The following is a 24,844-nucleotide window of genomic DNA, read 5'->3' as shown; positions in this document are numbered from 1 at the left end:
CAGTATAGACATGTAATCCAGCTTGCGGATTCAACTTCGGCGACTCTAATTCACCGTCATGACAAACTGGCGAGTCTTTTCTTTGGCGAGAATTGGACTGATGTTTGATTAGTCTCATTTAAGACTTCTGGACTTCTTCATTTTTGTTAAGCCAAGTTGTATATATATATACGTTTTGCTCTTCCTGGCAATAGTATCGTTATTCTTATATAATTTGTATCGTTTTCTTGAATCAGTTTCACAAAAGATCTCTGAACTTATGTGAACCGAATTCTATTTATGTGCGATATTCTCCTTCTGGCAAGTTGGTCGATTTTCCTTATTTGCAATCATAGCTTATTCTTCAGAAGACGATAAGCTATTCATATATTTTGATTATAGCTCTGATGCGATAGAGAGGAGTTATTTGTAATCAGACAACAAGTCTGAACTGTGTAACATTCGCTCTTATTCAATAAAGATCTACTTTGAAGGCTGGGTTGTTTCCCTCTGTTAAGTGGGTTTTTCCCAGGGTATATGCTTATGGTTTTCATATATGTTTTCTAGTCTATTTTCAACACAAATTGCATAATTTATGCTCAAACTGCCTGGTATGGTTTTTGAAATTGATCTCTTGAGTAGTTTTAAGGAGTTTGAAATTGTTTCAGAATTGTCTATTCATGAGTGGATGGAATTCTAGTTTGGATGCTGCTGTGTTATTCTTCCAGAATTATTGAAAAACACATAAAAATCAGACTTTTGTAGTCTCAGAAATTCAGAATTTGCTTGGTATGAACTTCTAATTGGACATTTGTTTCAAAGAAACGAAGGAATCAGAATCTTCACAATGTTCTCTCTAGATTGTAATGCTTGGTAGTGGAAAATGTTCAATTATTCAAGATAATCAGCTTCAGTGTTTTTCATTCTCAAAATTATTGCAAAAAATTCTGGACAAGGAAAACACATCAAAAATTATTATGCTAGTCAAAGTCGATTTTCCAAACCAACTTCAAAAATTTTGCTAATTTCCTTATCCAGGGTATCTCAAGCCATCATGAGAATGATAATAAACTTCAAAGGCCAGTGGTATCCAAATCCTTGACACACTTCAACATCCTATAAAGTTTAAACTCGAAAAGAAGCAGTCTTGATATGCATAAAGACCCAGTGTTGCAGCACCAAACAAAGGCTGTACTGCCAAGCCATCATTACAGTGATGGTAAACTTCAAATGACCTTGGTATCAAAAGAGAGATCATAGTGATGTATGAAAGCCATGGATATGATGATGATCAAGTTGTTATCTGAGATGTCATTCACAGTCTATTGAAATTTGAGAGAACAATCTACAGAGCTCATAATCACAAATGATTGTCGTTCGACTCAAGTCAAGTAAACCCAACTCAAATGACCTACATGAAGATGGTTATCTAAAATGGATGGCAACAATACTTTTGATGACCTGTATAATATTTGATCAATGATGACTGGTTGTTGACACTTAACATTATTGTTTTTAAATAACATTATTATTTTAATATATATTAGGACATCCGAGCTTGACTACTAATATCGTACTGTGTTTTAACTTTTGAACATAATTACTGCTGCAAATGTGTGTATATTTCTTGTTTTTATATCAACAAACACAACCCTCAAGAAATGTTTGACCGAACCCACAAACCAAAAATAAAACCTGAACTGATAACTTAGGAACCTAAGACATACTCTCATAAACAGCCCTGGAGAAATGTTTCAATCTTTTACTACTATAAATCTAGTAGCAGAATGAGTTTTAAACATATGGGATTGAGATAATTCCACCCAATCAATAGTTGTAGCTAGTGTACATGCTATTATAGGATACTAAACACTTATTCCAGAGAGACCTTCTTCAAAAGAACATATAGTTACAATATGGATAAAGAGCTATCTATCAATTTTTAAAAGAAACAACATGTATTAGCATACCATCTGTAACTTCTGATGCACTAGAGAACAACTAAGGTCAATGGTTCCATCACTTGCCATTCTTGGTAAGGGCACTAACTCTTCCCAACACCAGCGCACCTCTCGCACAAACTCTATCCACAGCACAGAGATTGCTGACATACATATAAAGACAAATGCATAAATGAGATGTGAAGTGCTTTCACAGCTTATAATTCGTGCATTTCCATACAACTAAAAGGTAATATAAATTCTTGTTAAATTAAACAATCCAGCATCCATCAGTTATTTACAGACCAATTAAATTCTACCAGATAAAGAAAATAAGGAGTTTGGATAAAGAAATCTTCCATAATATTTAAAACTTAAGTGGAAAGTAGGATAAGCATTCTTGCATACCTCGTATATTACAACTTCCAAACCAAAGTGAATGAAGACAAAACTGAGCAAACAAAGACTCGAGCGGAGCTCCTTTAATAGACGGTGCATGATTATGGCAACTTGAACTAAATTTCGATATTGTTGGTCCTGAAAAACAATAAGAGACCCTTGAATGCATAGCAAAAAAACAGCCATCCAGTTTAAAAGAACACACTTGAGTTCGTTTAGCCTTGAAAGTGGAAATGAGAACATATAAACGACAATGCAGAAGTAAACTTCAATGCCATCCTGAACAATAAAGCTGAATCATTCTAGTAAGAAACATGTCTGCTTCACATTGCAGAGACAAAATAAAGCTGAACAGAGACAGTTTATAGAGCAGAACAGGGACAGATAGACCGAGTTACCTAGAGATTCAGATTAATGATGTTATGAAGAAACAAAGTATAGGTGACAAATACAAACTCAAAATATGTTGTAGACGTCAAACACATTCAAGTCTAATCATATATGTCCAAAGGGTCCAACCCCAGTTGAACTTGTTAGCTTCGGACACACTCATCAGAGACAAATTTGTCACTGTTGAAACTCTCCTATACAGGACAAAAGGACAGTTTTTGCAGAGCTCTGAGAAGCTCAACATTTCAAACTCTTCAATTTTGCTTAAACAAGACCTTTGAGCTCCCCATTAAACTGTTAATGTTCTTGTTCTTGTTCATGACATACTTCCAGAAGAGATGTTTGTGAAGGGACAAATTAATGATCCTCCTTAAAACTTGAGAAACATTGAGAGATTTAATCTTCTTCTCTCTCTGGATTTGGTTGACTCTCAAGCTATCAAATCTATCGATTCATCATGTGTTTCCACACAAGCAAAATAACAAGATACGTAGGCAGGGGAGGACAAGTCCACAGTCATCAAAAAGCTCAGTCAGTATCAAGTAGCAAGAGACCTCTATTTTATTCGCCATGAATTACGAAGAGGTTCATTTGGGTTCATTTGGAAGCAAACATTAATTCCAAACTAGAGTGGAAACATAATGGAAGGGAGAGGCACCAAATAGGCAAAGGAGAAAGGAATTGAAGGACGGCAAGAATGGTAGAGATCATCAAATAGATGGCGATACATGTGAGAGAGGTCTGAGGAGCAATACCAACATCTGAGTGAAATGTTGATAGATAGTCTTGTTGGTTCCCAAAACTGCAGATTGGAATCCTACGAGTCTTGCCAACTCGACGCTGGGATATCCAACCAGTTATGGCCAGCTTGACAGAAGTGAACAATGCAGTCCAAGTTCCTTGCACTTCTAGCTCTGCAAAACCAAGGTAGGTGTACCTGATAATGAACAAAACACTTAAGCCCAGGATGCTTATAGCAGATTGGTTAGAATGCAAATGCAAAGAAAGTTTTCCGAAAGGGCAAGATATTTAGAAAAACTTTTAAACTTATAAATTATGAATTGAGAATAATAAATAGATATATGAATGTTTTTTAAATAAAAGTAATTATTATTGATGATTGCAACAAATGAATATATTAATTCTTCAAAGGAAAGATATGAAATAATTGCTAGCGTATGGATTGTGAATTATGAAAAATATAAAGACCAGTGCCGAAGGGCAATAGAGTCAGTATTATAAGTTTAAAACGTACAACTTTATAAAATTATACGCACATCAATTATAAAAAATTTAGTAATCAAGATGCGACAAATCAAATATCTGGATGCAATTTTAAAATAGTCTAGAATGTACTTTAACTCATGTAGTTCGGAGACAAACTAGACATAGATTCAAAAACAATTAAATTATTTCTCCATATCTATGATGTTTGATTTTAAAATGCTATAATTGATCCTGTCCACTTATCTATCATATAAACTATTTATAAAATTAGCATAATAATTATAAAGGACGAAACAATATAATATTTTAAATCTAAAAATTCATGCAAATAAAATAACATAAATATTTCATACTTATTATGTTGGAAATAAAATTACACTGGAGACACTCTTTATGGATGATCCATCCAATATAGTTTGACTCCAAAATCGCATATGAATATATTTATTCAATAATCCGGAATTCACGAGCTTAGTTAAAAAATTCATTCATTTACCAATGAAAGAATATAATGCATCAAATGCGCATGTATAGTATGAAATTTTTATGGAAAGTATATATGAATATGAATTGTTGTTTGATTTTACATCTATATTTATAGGAGGCTAAAGGGTGTCGGTTTCTTTTTCAAGCATCAAACCTCTCTATAACAAATAACTGAACTCTCTTAAGCTTTTAATATAACTCTGACAAAAATAATCGATGGTATGACAGTTTTATCTCGTCTTCAATAAGAATTAAGATCAGTTTCAGAGTTCTTGTTCAAATATATAAATAGGTTCTAGTCTCTATTATCCAAATTCACAAAGGTTTCTCCTCCAGTAAGAGTCTCTTGCAAACAAAAGGGTATTATTTGATATGCACTGCTAAATGAAACATGAATAAATAAGTGACAATCGGTGATGAGAAATCCACATAATTTTAGACACAACAGGTTATCGAGCTCCCTTGCTTTAAACATTTATTGGCATATTTTACTAACTCCGGCAAGGATCCCGTTAAAGCTGCTCCCGATGCTTGGTATTTATTAATTTATCAATTCTTATTGTAATGCGTCACATCCTTCTTTGCCACTATTTGAAGATGCCAATCTTCTTCTAGAACTATCGTGCTCTATCAATATTAATATTGCTTGCTCCTTGAACGTAATCATGGGATCCAACAAAACTAACGAAAAACTTTCCTTATACTTGCTTTTTACGCGCATGCACACTAAGATGGTGTCGAAGTTTCTATGCTGTATGATTCCTTTGTTTGCCGATACTTGGTCTAGACGCCCAATTCGGCTGGTAATGCCTCCTCCACAACACAACTTATTTATTTGCTCAAATTGTGAAGACATTTCCAATGGACTGCCTATTAATTGACCGTCGAATGATCCGAATTGGGTGCTCTAAGTAGCATTTGTTTGTTCGTGTCATTGCTTTCCATGCATACCTTACCTATCAAAACGTGGAGACTTCCTTTCAAACATATATACTGCCAGACATACTATTGCGTATGAAGTTTCTGCTCACAAATTAGTTGTTGTCACTGATTATGTTTGTGTTAATATCGGACTTAAATATTCCACGGCATCTCCAATGTTGTAAGACTTAAAACTCCGAGATTTTCAGGAATAACCCTGTTTTGTAAAAAATGTCATACATAGTTTGCTGATAGGGAGTCTGAATGAACAATCTTCAACCTGATTAGATTAAGCAAAATATTTGTTCTTTGTTGTATTAGAATGATACTCTTACAATATCTAATGCCATCTCCAAGTATTCAGCAAGCCTCTTTTTTGCAATAACAACAACATATGATATCTGGTCATTGTAGTCCAACTTGATTCAGATATATTTAGTCCAGCATCTCACCATCAAAACATCAACTCCTGTGCTATCAAGAAGGTTTAAGTCACTGGTCTACCGCAAAGGCTATTTTTGAATAACATTCCTCAAAGGTCATTCCATAAGGAATTTTATCAAACATTTCAGCATGGAAGACCTTTATATGCTTTAGTATCATTATTAAAAATAGCATAGCACTTCTTAATTAGAACATCTCCTTATTTAGAGGTTTGTAGAATCACTTCCTTGTAAGGTCCATCCACTTCTAAGTTTCAAAATCAATGGAACATTGTATGTCTGCTGGATAACATTGGTATTGGTCATTGGTGTTATTCCTTGTCACATCAACATTAATCATAACACATGGATATGATATTGTCAGCTGCCTCTTGGGATCCAAGAGTGCTCAAGACCAACCATCAACTTTGCAAGGTTGAGATATGATACTAAAGCATGGTGCTGATAATTCTCATGCACCTTTGAGTAAGATTTGTTCATGCTTGACATTACAACCACATGTCTTTTCCGGTCTTGCAATGATCTTCTGCACATTTTCTCAAAAATGAATGACATCAATGACAACCTTTCCATTATCTCCAACATTACATCACCAATGGAGGCCCTATACTCTGTAAAAAATTTGGGCTCCATCAAGTCTAACGTTAATTCCGAGGAGGTTCATTTGGGTTCATTTGGAAGCAACCGTTAATTCCAAACTAGAGTGGAAACATAATGGAAGGGAGAGGCGCCAATAAGTGCAAGAGAAAGGAATTGAAGGGCAACAAGAATGGTAGAGAGCCTCAAATTGATGGCAATACAGGTGATAAAGGGGCAATACCAGCATCTAGGTGAAATGTTGATAGATTGTCTACAAAATTCTTCTTGCTATGGTGGAGGGTATGTGTCTATGCCGAGCCACAACAGCATGGGCTCTAGCTCTATCATGGCTTCACTTATACAACGCACCTGCGATCGAACTTGTAGGGGGCAGACAACCAGAAGTGCGGTTCATCCTGGCTTGGAAGACAATGCCCTAGTTCAAACCTAATGGATCATCGCTATCCTACGGAGAGGCTCAAAGAATACACTAATTGGTCCATCAATTTGCAAGGCCTTAACATGAGACCTGCTTTCTCTCAGGGCGCCATCAGCAAGCTCTTCAAGGCCACCTACAAGGTTGAGGATGTTGTCATTAAGATTCTTGAGCAACCACAGAATGATGATGAGAAGGCTCAAATCATGGAGCGACAATTTCAAAAAGAGCTGATAATATTAGCAACCCTATGCTACCAAGATGTGGCTCCTTGTTCCATCGTCAATGATGTCTTGGCATCATGACTCCCCCAGTATAATGTTTCCTTATCGTTTTTGGCTTCACATTTATAAGGTTACTGATATCGGTTATGTTCTATCTAGTTTCTTCTATCACTACTTGCTCTATGCATATTCTCATCGCTATAAGTGTGGAGGACACCACGAAAAACTTCAGATCTTTTTTTCTACACTAGTAATCATGCCAAGATGCAGTGGAGGAGGCTCTATGTGTGAACCGATGCAAGCGACGCAACTGTCATGGCTAACTTAAGGGGAATTGTCATTCTCTTCCTCATGTGTTAAAATTTGCTTCCGCTTAGGCAGATGTTGAAACCCAAAACAAAAATTTCTGCACCCTCCATTAAATACTATGGCTGCCATTACAATTCAAGACTGACGAGTGCAAGTTTATTGTAACAGGGACAACAGATGCAATGATCAATAACCTGTACTGACTCCTACCTTTGGGACTGTCAATAATTTCTCATATATTACAGCTCCAAAGCTTCCAACAATGGTAGTAACTCCAAAGTTACCAGGAATGGAATCCCAAATGGAAGTAGATCATGCTTTTTGACATATCACATTGTCAGATGATGCTTTGCAGGAGCAAGTTCAAAGGATTTCACAAGCAAAAGTAAAAGTTTCAAGGTGTTGAATCATAGACTTCTTATCGTCACAAATTGCCGGTGAGTTACATCCTGACTCAAGCAAGGTTTTTGTTTTGGATGTTAGTGTGCCTCTCAAACAAGCGTTTCATATATTTTTTGAACAGTGACGTTAATAAGAAATCAAATTCTTGTATTTAGCCAATGAAGAGTTTTTGTATTGACCAGGAAATTATATGGTCCATCTCAACTTTTCCAACAGTTTTTCAATCTTCCTTATGCAGCATGGTCAAGGGTGATCGATTTTGGTCAAGTTAAGCATCAAAATTATTACTGGCAATAGTTTATTATTATATATGATTTGCATATATATCTCTATGTGTAGCAAACATATTTCATTACTTTTTTTTTACAATCAGTAGCATCTGGATTAGATTATGTGCATATTTTTATCATCAACACTTCAGATCACACTCAGTGATCCATCATTGGGATGCATAAGAGCACATATGCATAACAAAAAATATAAGAAGCGAACAAGACCAAACCTAAGAGATATAATAAGGGATAGGCCAAGTGGACACAACAATCGAGAAAAATCTAACAACCATCAAGCAAGGCTTGAATAGATGATAAAACAAACAATACAAGTGATAGCACAAGACTCCAAAAAGTGGGAAAAGAAAAAGCACAAAGACAATATTTTGTTACTTTGCATAGTTTGTTATAGAGTATGTGTACATATCAAACCTTAGTGATGGATAAGATGGGAATTAAGATCTAAAGAAACCCTTCTCTGACTCACCTTTCTCAACTCACAGTGGTATCTTGGTCTGCCCTTCAAGTAAGTTTCAATGGACTACTACAGCTAAGGAGGGCTGTTATCGAGAAGTGTACCTAGATGGCTTCATTGACTAGACCTGGAGATTGGGTTGTTATGGCTACTTCAGTTTAGCAAGTGTTATCCTCATCATATAAATGTTGGCCTGCAATTATTGTTCAAATTTGTGTATTGATCTATATTTATATGCATGTTGAGATTAAAATACAAAACAATAAATATTCTATGATTATCTCTAAAAATTGTTCATGAATTCTTGGTATATCACTCGGAATAGTGTATGTTTTGTATATTGATCTCTATTATGGTTGATTTTATGAGCCATTGATATCTCTTGGTTGTAGGGTGCAACAAGAAGTGATGAGATGAGGATGTTGCTTTGATGATACATATTCAAAAGGAGATGTTTCAGCTTCAGAGGGAGGTTACATCAGCTATCTTATTGTGGTAACCAAAGCTTTCCCTATACAAGTTGGTAATGAGTCCTTTTCTAGGGAGAAGTTCGAGATCCAATCCCTCGTTAATGAGTTCTTCTCTATGAGAGAAGTTCGAGGTGCAATCCCTTGTTAATGAGTTCTTCTAGATAAGATAAGTTTGAGGTGAAATCCATTGTTCCACCCTCTACGAGTAGGTATGATGGAACCATCCTCTGCAATGAGACATGGTGGAAATGCATTTTTCTCAAAGAGAAGTCTAAGGTGAAAGCACTTATTCCATCCTCTATGAATGGTATGGTGGATCCACCCTCTGCGATGAGGCATGGTGGAAATGCATTCTTCTTAGGGAAAGTTTGAGGTGAAAGCCCTCATTCCACCCTCTGCAATTAGGCATGGTGGAAGTCATGTCGGTGACTCCATAACTTTAATTTTATGCTACTATGATGAATTATGCTATGGTCAAATAGCATATTTTTATGAGAATCTATGATGAGAATTTATCATTGACATCATCTAGTTGCAACTATATGTGCCTGCAATACTAAAGATCTCTCTCTTGCTAAGAGGGAGTGTTGAAGATTGTAGTTGCAATAGAGATCTCTATCTCTTACTGTGCCATATTTTGAGATAAAGATAATAGTATGTCAACAGCTGCACAATATATTTATGATAATATTTGAGATAATATAGTTTTAAGATTCATGTGTCATACGAAGAGTCGTGCATTTCGAACTATGAAAAGTCTTATATTTGGAAATTGAACAGACCTTTGAGTGTAATATGAAGAGTATCTCATTTCAATTTATATATGTGATTGCTTAGTGAAACAAAAAAAAAAAGGCATCCAGTGGAAAGCATTGTATTAAAATATTTATTATCAATAAAAGAGAGATTTTTCTGGTATGGTTGGGTTTTTCTTGAAGGGTCTTCCCGGGATAAATGTCTAGTGTCATTTGTGCCTATTATTTTCCTTTAATGTTGTTTCTCATTATTTCTGGGCCTTTAAATTAACAAGACTTAGTCCAAGTAGACAAGTCTAAGAGTGTTCACGTAGGTAAGTCTAAGAGCAGTTACAAGGCTTTTATGGCGTTTCAACATTTTTCTTTGTGAAACAGAAGCTGATGAAGTGGAAATTGTTGTTTGGACATTGCAACAGCTCAGGGGCTTGACAACGGAACTGATAGCTCATATGGAGTGTTCTCACATTTTACATTTCTCAAAGTCCTATGTTGTTGTGATATTGATTTAGGTGTATGTGTTTATGCTTTTCATTTGTTGATGCCTGCTTCCTTTTACTGTTAATTGTTCTCATCGACACTCAATTTCATACATGGGAACTCCTTTTCTGTAATTCATACATGAACAGAAACTCCACTGATCAATGTGCAGAGGTTGAATAAGATTTGTTTAGATAACTTATGTATAGTAAGACTGTCACAATAGTCATAGATCATCTCTCTGAAGACAGCAGAAATTGTTTTACGTCTATTAGATCCAACCTTCATATTTGGACAAAGATAATAAATACTATGAAAAAGGGAAAATTAGTAATTACAGATGTAATCAGAGAAAACTAGCAGCTGCCCAAGGACTATTTACCCCTCCCACCTATTCAACAATATGACCTACCTGCAATTTGACTAACCAACACAATGATATATTTCTCTTCATAACTCTTCTGCCAAAGAAATAGATTATGGCAAAAATATGTGCTCCACTAAAAGAAGTTCTGCGACACCACCCAAAGAAATTAATTAAGGGTGTTACTCAGCCAATATAATTGAAATATACGCTTCAGGTCATGGACATTATCAAGGAAGAATCAGTATAACTATAAAACTAAATACAAAATTGATGTCATTAGAAATCTAAATATCCTAGTTATTCATTTGCTTTGATATGCACAGAATTTGCGAATAAAATCAATCAGGCATAGAGCATACCTTCATGAAAAAGGTCTTTAAGAACTCGATCCAGAACAGTAGGTGGAGGAACAGTAAATGACGCAGTCAGTTTCTGAATACGTGGTTTCTCAACTGCAAGGTAAGATGACAAAGCATGTATGTTTAACAGATGATGGACACATATTATTTGATGAAAAAATATACTTTAGAACATGAGAAACTCAATCTAAGACAATTCAAGACAACCTGTTGAGAAGTCTTCCATAAATTGTCCATTAAATGAGATGCAAAATGCCTCTACCAAAGCAAGCAATCTAGATGCAAAGCCAACTTGATTATTTCTAGCAGTAGTTTGTCTGCAATATAAAATCATCAGAATGTTGTCAAATCACTTTCATACATTTTACATAGTGTAGACTCTACAGGTAAGCATTTGTATTAAAAAGAAAGCAACAATACTAAAATGCACAGCAAATCTTCACAATCAATATAATGTACTCATTTGATATTCCTAGTTTTAACTTCGAAAAAAATAAAATCTGCATTAGAGGAGTGGGAGTTTGAGAAAGTTCAGATCCTTTTGTAATAGGTGATCAAGGAGAAATACAAGGTGGTTCTAACTATTATATCAAGGTTCATATTGCAAGCTAGCATTTAGATAATCAAGTGGAATGTTTTCTTTTACAAATCCAAAGAGATGCAGATTAGGCGTAAAACGGGTGCATTCTAGTGAAGATGAATCAGTTCTGAAACCCACACCAGAAAATGGCAACCCATTATTCTTTTCTACAAATCAATCCACGAGATTCAGATAGACACACAAAAAGGATCTATTTAGAACATCAATTCTACAATTCCAATCTTCAAGAGATTTGACATACAGGATTTTTTATTTTACACATTCAAAGAAATGTAGATTAGTGCTAAAAGAAGTACATTATGATGAAAGTGACTCAGGTCTGAATCTCGCACCATAAAATGGCATCCTATAATTCCTTTTCTACAAGTTGATCCATGACATTCAGATAGACAAGCTAAAAGATTCTACTCGTAATATAATTTCCACAGTTCCAATCATCAAAAAGTTTGACATACTTCCACAGTTCGACATATAAAGCTTTAAAAAGATTAGAATATTTATCAATCCAACCTTTCATATGCACACATATTATCCACAAATTAATCAAAATTTTGGCAAAGAATGAATTTTTTAGGGATAGTACCCAGGGTCATGCATCCTCTATTAAAAGGGAGGTTTACATTTTCTTAGATATCTAAGATTTTGCATATTTAGGTTAAAATACATATTTACAGGGAAATTATTGGATGAAAGATCAACCTCTATTACATGTTTTAATAATCGAAGCTCCATTCATGCTATGATACCAATCGATGAGATACCTGAAAACTGTATGCAAATTTGTGATTAAGTTGTCTTAATATGAAATTATCATGTAGATATTTGAATTTTGACCTCTCTATGATGCTTATATCAGCCACTTTGACATGATTAATGCAACCAACTTGGATGAACTTAATACAGCAATTAAAAGGAAAAGATAATATCACCATAAGACAGCAACAACGAAGAGTCAAAATTCGGCAACATAAGAATGAAAGAAACTCCATATGATCATCTCACAATACAAGATCTATGTTGAGAAACCGTTTTGAACTCAACCAATAAAATAAGCCCTTCATATATCATCCTTAAATGCAAGATTACAATAGTTTTACTTCCATCACTCTTATGTCTTCAAGCAATTGCAAACTGAACAAAGATTTTCCTCACATCTCACCCATTACCCCAAGCAATTGCAAACTGAACTTTCTTGCTAGTTGTTCTTATGTTTTCTACCACCTTAAGCACCCTCTTAAATAGTGTTTTCATCCCTTAAATGAGACATTCGAGTTGGTTTCACAACCCAACAACAATTATTAGTAATCTACAAGATTTCTTAACATAGGCCAATGTAGGCTGCAATCAAATTACTAACCTACTCCATCCGGGCACCTAATTTGTTGTTAGTTCCAAGATGGTTAAAGATTTTTTATAAGCAATCAAAAAATGATTTTGAGTATCAAAACAAGCTAATAGGAAGTTGGGTGCCCAAAACCACTATAACAACCAAAATTATTCTTAATAAATAGTAACTAGCTTCTGGTAAATGTTTTTTACTGCACACCAATAAATAAAACTTACCACACCACAGTAAAAGCCTGATGGAGAAAAATAATTACCACTGTTTGTGAAACCTTCATCCCTTATAATTGATAACATAGGAAATACAAGGTTGATAGTACCTTAATCCTAAAAGAAATAAAAGAGATTATTGAAAGCATTCCATTCTAAGCAATTAAATAACTGAAAAATGAAATTAAAGCAAATAGACATGCCCTATTGACTAGTGATGGAACTCCTTTTCAATGCCAAGCGATGGGACTAAAGAACACGAAGTTCATCCAAATTCATTTAGAAAATTAAAGTGAGCACAAAGACCTTGAAGATCATCACACATAATATCAATGAATAACAAAAAGCAATGTAGAAATAGTGTATAGATTTGCACAAGTGATACTAATCACGATAAACACAAATAGGCATGAAATCATTCTAAGCATTTAACTTTCATTGATCTTTCAGTGTCTTCTGATTACAAAGCAATATTTATTCACAAGAGCTTGTTATCAGTAGATAGTCCATGATGGATATAAAAGAAAGTCCAAGCTCTATTTAAAGCATGGCCTCAAGAAAATCCTTAATTTCAAAATGCCCACCCTACATCAGTGTTTTGCCTCAAGAGGTTGACTTCCCTTGCATTTCAAGGCATTCAAGAAAGAATTCAAAAACAAATGATTGTGTCATTTCTTCTATCATCCCTCTTGTTATTTTGAGATTCCCTTGTAATCTAAGAGTATGAAATCTCTTATCTCATCCTCTCCCATTATGATCATCATGGTTGCCATTATTGCCACCCTTTGTCACCTTTTAAAGGGTAGTTTCCTCAGGGTGAATTGAATGCACTAAGAAGTAAGAACTTGTGTGTTAGCAATCTTCAATGGTATGACTTCAGCCTTTTTTTGCAATGGACATCTCTTTCAAATGGGAGTGATGTAAGCTAAGGAAAATCTAGACCTTGCATGCATCAAATGAGTTGACTAGAATCCTGATCCTTCATCTTTGAATTTTTCATCATGGTTAGGAGGGTATGACCCCAAAAAAAATTATGGCACAATATTTATGTCTTGTGATTGACAAACATCCATACCCTACTCACCCACATAAGTTGCAGCCAATATTTGCTTTCCAAGGAATTGTTCCAATTTCACCACTTCAAACATCTTTTTTATATTCTCAGTCTCCAAATAGCAATCAAGGACTCCCTCCTCCCACAAAAATCTGATCCTTCATTTGCCTTATACAAGAACAACTTGTTGAGAAACTATAATGACCCTCCTCAAATCTGCTCTTCAAAAAATGCTGATGAAAGCTCAAGGAATTTCATCAAACAATTCACATGCAAGGGACGTATGACTGATATAGTATTTCAGCTGGCTTTAAATGACTCTTTTTACAATTTGCATCAATGAAAATCTTGTGCTAGAAGACTACAATGGACTACACAATGACCTAACATGAGTGTGCTACTAATTTTGACAATATTCAGTGCATATATATGATCTAAGCATGAGAAATGAACACCTATAGCCAACTGGCATTTTTACAAACAATTGGTATGCAAACTAACTAGCGGATAAATAATGATATTAAATTGCTTAAATGACACCAGCACCTATTATCTTCTTAATTGCAATGAAAATTATAATGCTCATGAAATATGGCCAAGACTTTGGCATTTACATGGATTACAAAATGATAATGCTGGTATAATGCACACTACAGCTGAAAGCTCATAACACCCTAAAAAAACAATACTAACAAAAGAACCTGGTTGTAGATGGCTAAAATAATTTCCTTCTATGCTGCCCCTTCTGCTTTGCTTTTTTCAAACTGCTTTTTCGGCCTGCTTTTTCATACCCGCTTTTTCAGCCTGCTTTTTCGGTTCCGCTTTTTTCCAACAGCTTTTTTCGTACCTGCTTTTTCAGCCTGCTTTTTCAGATCCGCTTTTTCGGACTGCTGCTATGTTGAATCTCAAGACCATATCTTTCAATGGCGTCAAGATTTCCAGCTTGAAGGGATTTCATCTTCCAAACTATTGAGACATAATCTCCAGAAAATTTCTCAATTTCTTTGATATTTCCAAGCCTACTAAAAAGAAGCTCTTCCCTTTCTTTTATAGTGTTCTCACAAGAGCTCAATCCTTCGTTTTTTCAATGTGGGATAAAACATCACTCCCTTTATGTAATTTATGTCTCCAATGTGTTATAAAATAAGGGGGACTCTTTTAATTTAAATATTTCTCACAAACTATAGTCTATGCATTAATAAAGTTAAATATTTAAATTTAACTTTATAAAATAGCTTTATCAATGCATAACAAATCTTATCAATGATAAACAAGTCTTCTTGCCGATTTTAAACAATTACCATCGAAATACTACTGCCACTGGATGTCCGACCATATCCAAGATGACTTACTATAATAATAAGTATGCCCAAAGTTGCCTCAAAACCCCTCAAAAAGACCTGCAACTGAAACTATCTAGGCCAAATGGCCTCTAAGCCCCTTTAATGTCCTGGTTAGCCTACGGGACCGTGGAGAAATAGGCTAACGACAACATCATGCTATGAATGCTAAAAAGGGGACATTACAGAAACAATGGATGAGAAACACATAATTGATGGTCAAGAGCATGCAGCTTCTTATGCAAATACACAGCTGCCAATATATTACACAACCATCACAATGGTCTTACAACCAACCCTGTCGTTTAGTTTTCATTGTTGATAGTTTTAGAAACCATTGCTCGTCCCAATTAGCAAGTTCATCACAAAAGACTAAACAGACAAGTCGAAGACCAAGGACTTGTAATAATCCCTTCATGAACCATACTTGACTTGTTAGAGAATTCCCTCTTCTGGGTTTGAATCATACTTAGGGCTTTTTATTTGTAATGTTTCAAGAGATCCTGTTATACAAACTTCATGAAATTCCATCATTTTCCTCATTACTAAGATTATGCAAATACACATGCAGCTTCTTATGCAAATACACAGCTGCCAATATATTACACAACCATCACAATGGTCTTACAACCAACCCTGTCGTTTAGTTTTCATTGTTGATAGTTTTAGAAACCACTGCTTGTCCCAATTAGCAAGTTCATCACAAAAGACTAAACGGACAAGTCGAAGACCAAGGACTTGTAATGGTCCCTTCATGAACCATACTTGACTTGTTAGAGAATTCCCTCTTCGGGGTTTGAATCATACTTAGGGCTTTTTATTTGTAATGTTTCAAGAGATCTTGTTATACAGACTTCATGAAATTCCATCATTTTCCTCATTACTAAGATTATTCCTAAGATGGTAGAATTATTGTGCGAAGGTTGCATGAAACAAACCTCAAGCAGCGTCTCTCAAGGCCTAACCCTAGTATTGGGATAATCCTACATGTGCCCAAAATTACTTTGCCTTTCCCTTCCACAACGTCCCTATACTAAGATAGCTAAGTAATGGGTGGGTGACAAGATTTCATGCCTATATGATTTCAATTTCTTTAATACATTTATAAATTCAAAATATATATATATATAAGCACATCATAAATAATCTTTTTAAATTCTATTGCTCTTGTCTTACATACATATATATGATCATGAGATGCCATAATTTCATATGATTATTTAACTCCTTAATTCTCACTCTATGTACGTATGTATATGTTTACTTTAAAAGAGCTAAGATAATAAGAATCCATTATCAAATGCTTATACTACATAATCTCTATTTATGCTCATCAGAATTTCTTAGTTCTATATGTATATTGCCCATCACATAAATATGTGTGTGTGTGTGTGTGTGTATAAGTTGACCCTTTTATTCGCATTAAATATTATTGCAATCAAACACATACCTTTGCATTGTCTCCACATTAGCATTGTTAGCACCTTTATCACCTTTTAGTGGTGGGTCCCTTTGTACCTGCATGACACTAAATACCGAGGGGGGTGTCTTCATTTGCATCTATTAAATCTCTTGTAATGTTTGTGGTGGGTCCACGTTCCCACGTGGCCCCCAAACAACTATTAAATCTCTCCTCTACATCATTTCCTATGACAATCACCTTTGAACATATTGCCTTGCATTAACTCCCTTAATTATCTAATCTCCCTTATTGAACATCCTTTCCACGTGTATTGCTTTCCCTATTATTAAATCTTTTGTTTTATATTTATGTTTTGTTGTATTCGTTACATATTACCAATTGTGCTCCCTTTGAGTTTCGTTGTTCGTTCCTTATATCCTGAGCTATCAAATTCTCTCCTAGACTTGGGAATTCCTGGTTTTATTCTCTCAAAAGTCTGTTCCTTATCAAGTTTTGTCAAAAGTCTGCCACAAAGAACGAATTTCACTAGGAATTCTCTGAGAGGAACCCAGTGATAATTCAAATGACTTTTGGGCAACTTTGGTTTCTAGAAGAGGAACCCAAACAGAATTTTGAGAGAATTTGATTGGAAAATGTCCTATGTTTACTTTTACAAGTGTTTTTTTTTTTTTTTGCCAAAGTAGACTTAAGCACATGATTAGATTCAAATTACTAATCATATTTAATTTGAACTGAATGCTACTTTGGAAGAAGAATCAAGATATATAAAAGTGCCACATATCTGTTATGGAATGTATGTAATACACCACAATTCATGCATATAGCCTAGCATGTATAGCAAACTATGAATTGAACAAAATCTGGATAATATTGGATCCAAACTTTGCTTTCTTCGCTTCATCCAATCTGATCCAAAGCTACTTTCTTTAAAATCATCAAGTATGACAATTGATGTGTGAAAATTACAATATGGTAACAAACACAACATTTTGCCTTAATCGGGCCTAGAGCATTACTCTTTGTGACATATTTGCAACAGCAAAATGATGATGATTTGCTTGATGATGATGATGGTTGATTATTAATGTTGACATTATTGATGATGATTTGCTTGATGATGACGATGGTTGATTATTAATGTTGACATTATTGTTTTTGAACTAAAACATTGAGATGGTGGTGTATTTTGCTATGTTGCTTCAATACTAGCATAGTGGTGTATAAACCCAAAACGAATCCGAACCCAACCCAAAGAAAAACTGAACAAATCTCAAACATGAATCACTACCAAAATTCAAACCAACAACTTAGCCTATATCCATCCCTAAGGCTCCTTCGTTGCTTATATATATGACGCATCCTTTGGTCACGGATCATGACCCATTAATTGATAATTTATTTCATTGCTAAGCAATAGATATTACTTCTTTATTTTGTTAAATATTAATTGTTTTGTAATTTTTTATTCTTATTTAGATATTTATTGTTTACGTAGCATAGGTCATTAGTAATGGGTTATGACCTATATTTGTCAGCTATTTAGTCGGTTTTATTATTTAGTTAATAAACATTGATTAGGAATTATATATTGAAATTACTATACAACATGATAATTGATTATCGATATTATATCTGATGAATGGTTCATAAGGCACAACACTTGGTGAAGGTTTTGCAAATGGGGTTGCAAGCTTTGGGTTTAACTATGGAGGAAACTCCGTAGTTAAGCGCGCTCAGGCTGGAGTAGTACTGGGATGGGTGACCTCCCGGGAAGTCCCGGTGCTTCACCCCTGTGAGCATCACCTAAATCCAATGAGTGCTAAAGTGTTCCATTTATTCTCATGAGAGATGGATTCATGTTGAATCACTACTCATGAAACATGGGTCATCGAGTTTGACTCAAAAATCACACAGTTAAATCCTGATATTCACATCACAATTTGACTAGCTGTGGAAATCATCTCCTACTTATCAATTGATGAGCTTAAGGGGCTTTTTAATGAATGGTTCATAAGGCACAACACTTGGTGAAGGTTTTGCAAATGGGGTTGCAAGCTTTGGGTTTAACTATGGAGGAAACTCCGTAGTTAAGCGCGCTCAGGCTGGAGTAGTACTGGGATGGGTGACCTCCCGGGAAGTCCCGGTGCTTCACCCCTGTGAGCATCACCTAAATCCAATGAGTGCTAAAGTGTTCCATTTATTCTCATGAGAGATGGATTCATGTTGAATCACTACTCATGAAACATGGGTCATCGAGTTTGACTCAAAAATCACAAAGTTAAATCCTGATATTCACATCACGATATTATATCTATTATTTTCATTTTTATATAATATGATTATTAATATTACATTACTGTTATTATTAAATATTTATTAACACTAATTCATAGTTATAGATCAACACGATATTTATAAACTATTAATTTGATTATGTTGTTTTTATGAGGATCGTTGCAAATGTAATAGCACTGCAATAATGTTTGGTATGTGTTTTCCAAATGGCAGCAACCTCTTATTTATATTGAGATTATATTAAGAGGAGACATGTCCCATGATGGGACATGTCTATTTATTAAAATGAGCACTGAAATAATGTTTGGTATGTGTTTTCCAAATGGCAGCAACCTCTTATTTATATTGAGATTATATTAAGAGGAGACATGTCCCATGATGGGACATGTCTATTCATTAAAATGATAACATAATTTTATATATAATATCTCATAAATATATTTTATTATTTAACTAACTACACACATATATATATGTATGTAACTTCAGTTTAGTCTCAAGTTTATCCAACTAAAGCTACCAAACATCAACACTCACTTACCTAGGGAGGATACACACAAGACATATTACACCATTGGTAATATTAGGAAATGCCAAATTTTAAGGACACCTTTGATCAAAAGATCTCCACCATTTTGATATCATGAGTATTGGTCTTCTAGAATATCAACACATGATATTCACTAAAAACTCAAGTATCATTTTTACACCACATTTGATATCATGAGTATTGGTCTTTCAAAACATCAACACATGATATTCACCAAGTACTCAATTAAAGTTTGATATCACATCGGATATCATGAGTATTGGTCTTCTAGAATATCAACACATGATATTCACCAAATACTCAAATAAGGTTTGATATAACATCTGATATCATGAGTATTGGCCTTCAAGAATATCAATACATGATATTCACCAAATACTCAAATAAGGTTTGATATCACATCTAATATCATGAGTATTGGTCTTCCAGAATATCAACACAAGATATTCACCAAATACTCTGTGTAATGGCCTCCAGCATGTCGAGATGGGAGATATTCACCAAGTATTGTGAGCAATGGCCTCCAGAACGTCAAATTGCATGATATTCACCAAATACTCCATGTAATGGCCTCCAGAACATCAATTTGCATAACATTCACCATGTACCAAAAAAATGTTTATAAGGTATGTGCACACGAATTCTAATAATGAGTAAATATAAACATCCACCATGCAAAGTATAATCTATCATGATCTGCATAGACATCGTAAAATATCCATCATAATAGAGAATAGGGTTATTGTAAGATCCTCACGTTTCAATAACTTATGCAAATACAAGTGATAACCATTTGGAAGTCGTTACTTCTTAATGATGTACATAAGAGGTAGGCCCATTAAATTATGCAGTCATACGCATAATACCAAATGTTTATCAAAAGTCAAAACTCCCTCTCATTCTAATATGATCAAAATCTTCAAAGATAACTGAAACATATCCTCTATTCGCTCCTTCAGACGGGCATGTCAAAGTTCCTCTGAACATCAATCTTCTAAGCTCCTTTACCTTTGAACAAGTGTTAGACTCCCTCTAAATCTGATATCAATCCTCCTTTTCCTATGAGAACATTCTCAGAGGAAAAGATGAAGGCACGTAGCTCTTATAGTAATGAAAATCACATTTAATAATTATTCTCAATAGTAATATTATTATAAGAACATGATGAATTAATTCTATTCCAATATTTGAAATAGTTAATATATTTATCATAATTTATTTTCATAAGCATATTATATGTCCATAGATATATTATAATCACATTTGCCTACATAAATTTATCTCAGTATACATATTTAACATCACAGTAAATTATTTCATATTTACTATCTACTATAAGTTTACCATTTAACAATTTTATTAGTTATTAACAAAATCCCCATCTCCTTTAGCATATTCTAACAATATAGAATTTTGGCTAACATCTTATAGTAAGGACAAGGGATCCATACCTCACTTGCGTAGACCCTACCTTATGTTCTTGTTGGATAGGGCACTTTCCAAATTAAGGAGTTCAATTATTAATCAAAACCAACAGGCAAGACCATGTTGTCGATGGCATTAAATCTGACTTTGTCAAAATAATCAACGTTCACACATGTTTGTTATCCTCTTAAACCTATATTTATTATATGTCCCTTCCAACCCTTAATGGTTGACCAATAGCCAACCCACAAGATATTATAAATCTCGTGACCCCTGTTGCCCTCAATCTTATTGTACATCATAAAGAAACCCATGATCATGTAGAATGTACCGACAACGACCAGAGCTAAAGCCAAAAAAATCTCCTTTACAAGCCTCAACAATTCTTCATCTGTAATAGAAAATCTGTGATCTATGTATGTCATGGATTGTGACTACAAACCCTAACAGATTCCCATATGTTTTCAGCAAACAATATCCATAGAAAAAATATGCAAATTGCAGGATATCTGACAAGAATCATCTAACGCCTGTGACACTATTCTGATTGTGGATATGATATTTGTATTGGATCATTGTCCTTGATTTAGACTGCAATGCGGTTAGGGCAGCCATGACGGTGGAATTAGTTCCTCTTTAGAGCAAAATGCATAATAGGTGGTATACAATATTGGTCAAAGTCTCCCCATCAAATAATTATCCCTCCTTCAAAGCTATGATATCTTTCTATGTTGCTCGAGGGCAATGTCTAATGAGGCGGCTTGAATAAGATTGGGGCTCGCTGATCTTCTTTGCAAATAAATTCATCCATGGAAACCATAAATATTAATGTGCAATGAAATAAATATTTTCACACATGTATTAAACTTCTCCATGTACAGCCGCAAGGCAGAAATATTACTTACGCCAACCTTTGTGCAATCAAATTCTTCAGCCAATAATACTTTTCTTTTTGGAAAGCGTGTGATTGAGTACAGTACTCCCAAGAGGATTGATCTATAAGACTAAGCAATATCTCTTATGACCCAATGAGATTTATAGATAAGCTACTTCAAATGTCAACAATATGTAATGCTTAATTATGTCAATATCCTTCATGCAATTTTCTTTTGATAAGCTTTTTTGAAAGTTCTCCATGAAAACATTTCATAGGTTGATACCATGTTGAATCTCATTTATGCCAAATCTGAAAAAAAATATTCTGCAAATAAACGTAGATTGCATTTGCCTCCAAATTTAATATTCACTGACCCTGTATGACATCACAAGACTGGAAGTAATTTTGTTTTCTTGCATTTGTAGTTAGGCTCTAATACCATGTTTTTCTGAGGACCATTGATAATGTTTGGTATGTGTTTTCCAAATGGCAGCGACCTCTTATTTATATCAAGATTATATTAAGAGGAGACATGTCCCTTCATGGGACATGTCTATTCATTAAAATGATAACAACATAATTATATATATAATTTATTATTTAACTAAAGTTTCACACACACACACACACACATATATATAACTTCAGTTTAGTCTCAAGTTTATCCAACTGAAGCTACCAAACATCAACAGATTAGTATAAATGATTTTATATTAATATCATAATATTGATTAACATTATTGGCTTACATATATGTTTTGAGATAAGAGATGGATTATATATTCAAGAAATTCACAAGTACGTCCATTAATTATGGCTCGTGACAATCCACCCCTCCCAAATTTGCTTGTCCTCAAGCAAAAACATATTTTCTTCTTATGATTTAATACGAGACATTAGCAAATGAACTTATAACAAACAAAAAAAGATCTCAGGGTGGTGCCTATTTGGGGTTTTCCCAATACCATGTTTGCATGATAATTATGACTCGAATTCATCACTCTTTATTCATTCTATTATAAAAGATTTGATAGAGTATACACCTGAAAATATTCATAAACTTATGAAGACAAAGGATACACATTGATGGAGGAAGACATAAAGCATACACAAAGTATACACATCAATGCATGAAGACACAAAGTATACAAAGCATACACATAATACACAAATATTTGTAAATTTTATTTTATTTTTATGCCACAATATGGTAGGATCATGCTCTGATATTTAATATTATCACTTTCTCCTTACTAACCCCAACATAGAATGGAAGAATTACCATGACCAAGGTGCAAAAATAGTCTACAAATGGTCTCCCTATTGAGGGACCCTCCCCACTTGTGACTGAATTACTTTGCCACTCCCCTCACAAACTCACTATCCTATAAGGGCATTAGAAATGGTACTCGATCTCATAGTTTGAGATCTCATTTGATTAATTAACTAATAAAGAAAATAGGATTCCTATTACAAGGATCCAATGCTTTTATGTAGACTATACATTACAAAATATCTTGCTCCATGAAAGCTCACAATCACTACTCATATGTTCACTCATGGTGGTTGTGAGTTTCTTTTCTCCCTTTCTAATGCTCTTTCTTGTCTTTGACTTGTTTGCATTAACTATCTTTCACAATATGGCAGGAGAGATGCTCTGATACCACTTGCAATGATCTCTTTTTGAACCACACTTCATTTGTTCTAGAATTCCCTTACTTAGGGTTAGTTATTTGAAATTTTTCAAAAGATCTTGCTATGTAGACTTCATGAAATTCCATCACTTTCCTCATTACTAAGATTATTCCTAAGATCGTAGAATTATTGTGCGAAGGTTGCGTGAAACAATCTACAAGCAACGTCCCTCAAGGCCTAACCCTAGTATTGGGGTAATCTAGCATGTGCCTGAAATTACTCCACCTTTCCATTCCACAAACTCCATATTCTAAGATAACTTATAATGGATGGGTGACCAGATTTCATGGCTATATAATTTCAATTTCTTTAATACATTTATAAATTTAGAATTCTATGAAAAATATATATATATATATATCATTACACACAGTTATATATATGCACATCATAAATGATCATTGTTAATTATATTGGTCTTATCTTACAAACATACATATGATCATAAGAAACCATAATTTCATATGATTATGGAGCTCCTTGATTCTCACTCTATGTACGTATGTATGTGTTTACTTTAAAAGACCTAAGATAATAAGAATCTATTATCAAATGCATATACTACATAATCTCTATCTATGTTCATTATAATTTCTTAGTTCTATATTATATTGTCCATAACATATATATATATATATATATATATATATATATATATATATATATATAAGTTGGCCCTTCTATCATCATTAAATATTATTGCAATCAAACACATCCCTTTGCACCATCTCCACATTAGCGTTGTTTGCACCTTTATCACCTTTCAGTGGTGGATCTCTCCATACCCACATGACATGGAATACTGTCAAGTGGGGTGGGGTAGGGGGTGATTGCCCGTCAATGTCTGCGAAGGTTTCTCACAGGAAAAGCTAACTTGTCACTTGAAATTGTAAGTTGTCGAACAGCTTGATACAGGGTAAATTGGGGATTCAATGCATTTACATTGCTGCAATCTTAGATTTCATTTTCTAGAGCCCAATTACAATTTTAAGTTTGGCTTAATGGCCACCATTTCCATAGCCTCATATTCCAAGCATTTTGGCCCTTTGTTTCGAACTGGCTTACATTCCTTTGTGGACTTCAGCATTGAAGACTTTGGCGGGTACGATTTGTTTATACC

General features: G+C 34.3%; 1 protein-coding gene across 3 annotated transcripts in view; it reads right to left on the bottom strand.

The window, feature by feature from the left end:
* The window catches only part of LOC149549441 (Rab3 GTPase-activating protein catalytic protein), a 238,579-nt gene that overhangs the window by 130,502 nt on the left and 83,233 nt on the right, over positions 1-24,844 (bottom strand). For 2 of the 3 annotated variants that reach the window (XR_016354087.1, XM_089792818.1), the window contains exons 10-13: positions 11,118-11,227; positions 10,911-11,003; positions 2,328-2,456; positions 1,950-2,083 (exon numbers count right to left, since the gene is read on the bottom strand). Coding sequence is in view for 2 of the 3 variants with exons in the window: in XM_089792818.1 (XP_089648944.1) it covers positions 1,950-2,083; positions 2,328-2,456; positions 10,911-11,003; positions 11,118-11,227 (466 nt within the window). In the remaining variant the exon portion in view is untranslated. The remainder of the gene's footprint in view (positions 1-1,949; positions 2,084-2,327; positions 2,457-10,910; positions 11,004-11,117; positions 11,228-24,844) is intronic. The other variant, XM_089792819.1, reaches the window with a different exon arrangement.

The sequence above is a fragment of the Cupressus sempervirens genome, chromosome 7 (genome assembly GCF_028749045.1).
Source record: "Cupressus sempervirens isolate cs-2001-9-10 chromosome 7, ASM2874904v1, whole genome shotgun sequence".
Classification (NCBI taxonomy): Eukaryota; Viridiplantae; Streptophyta; class Pinopsida; order Cupressales; family Cupressaceae; genus Cupressus; species Cupressus sempervirens.
The sequence above is the reverse complement of the archived record's forward strand: the minus strand, read 5'-3'. Positions and strand labels throughout refer to the sequence as shown.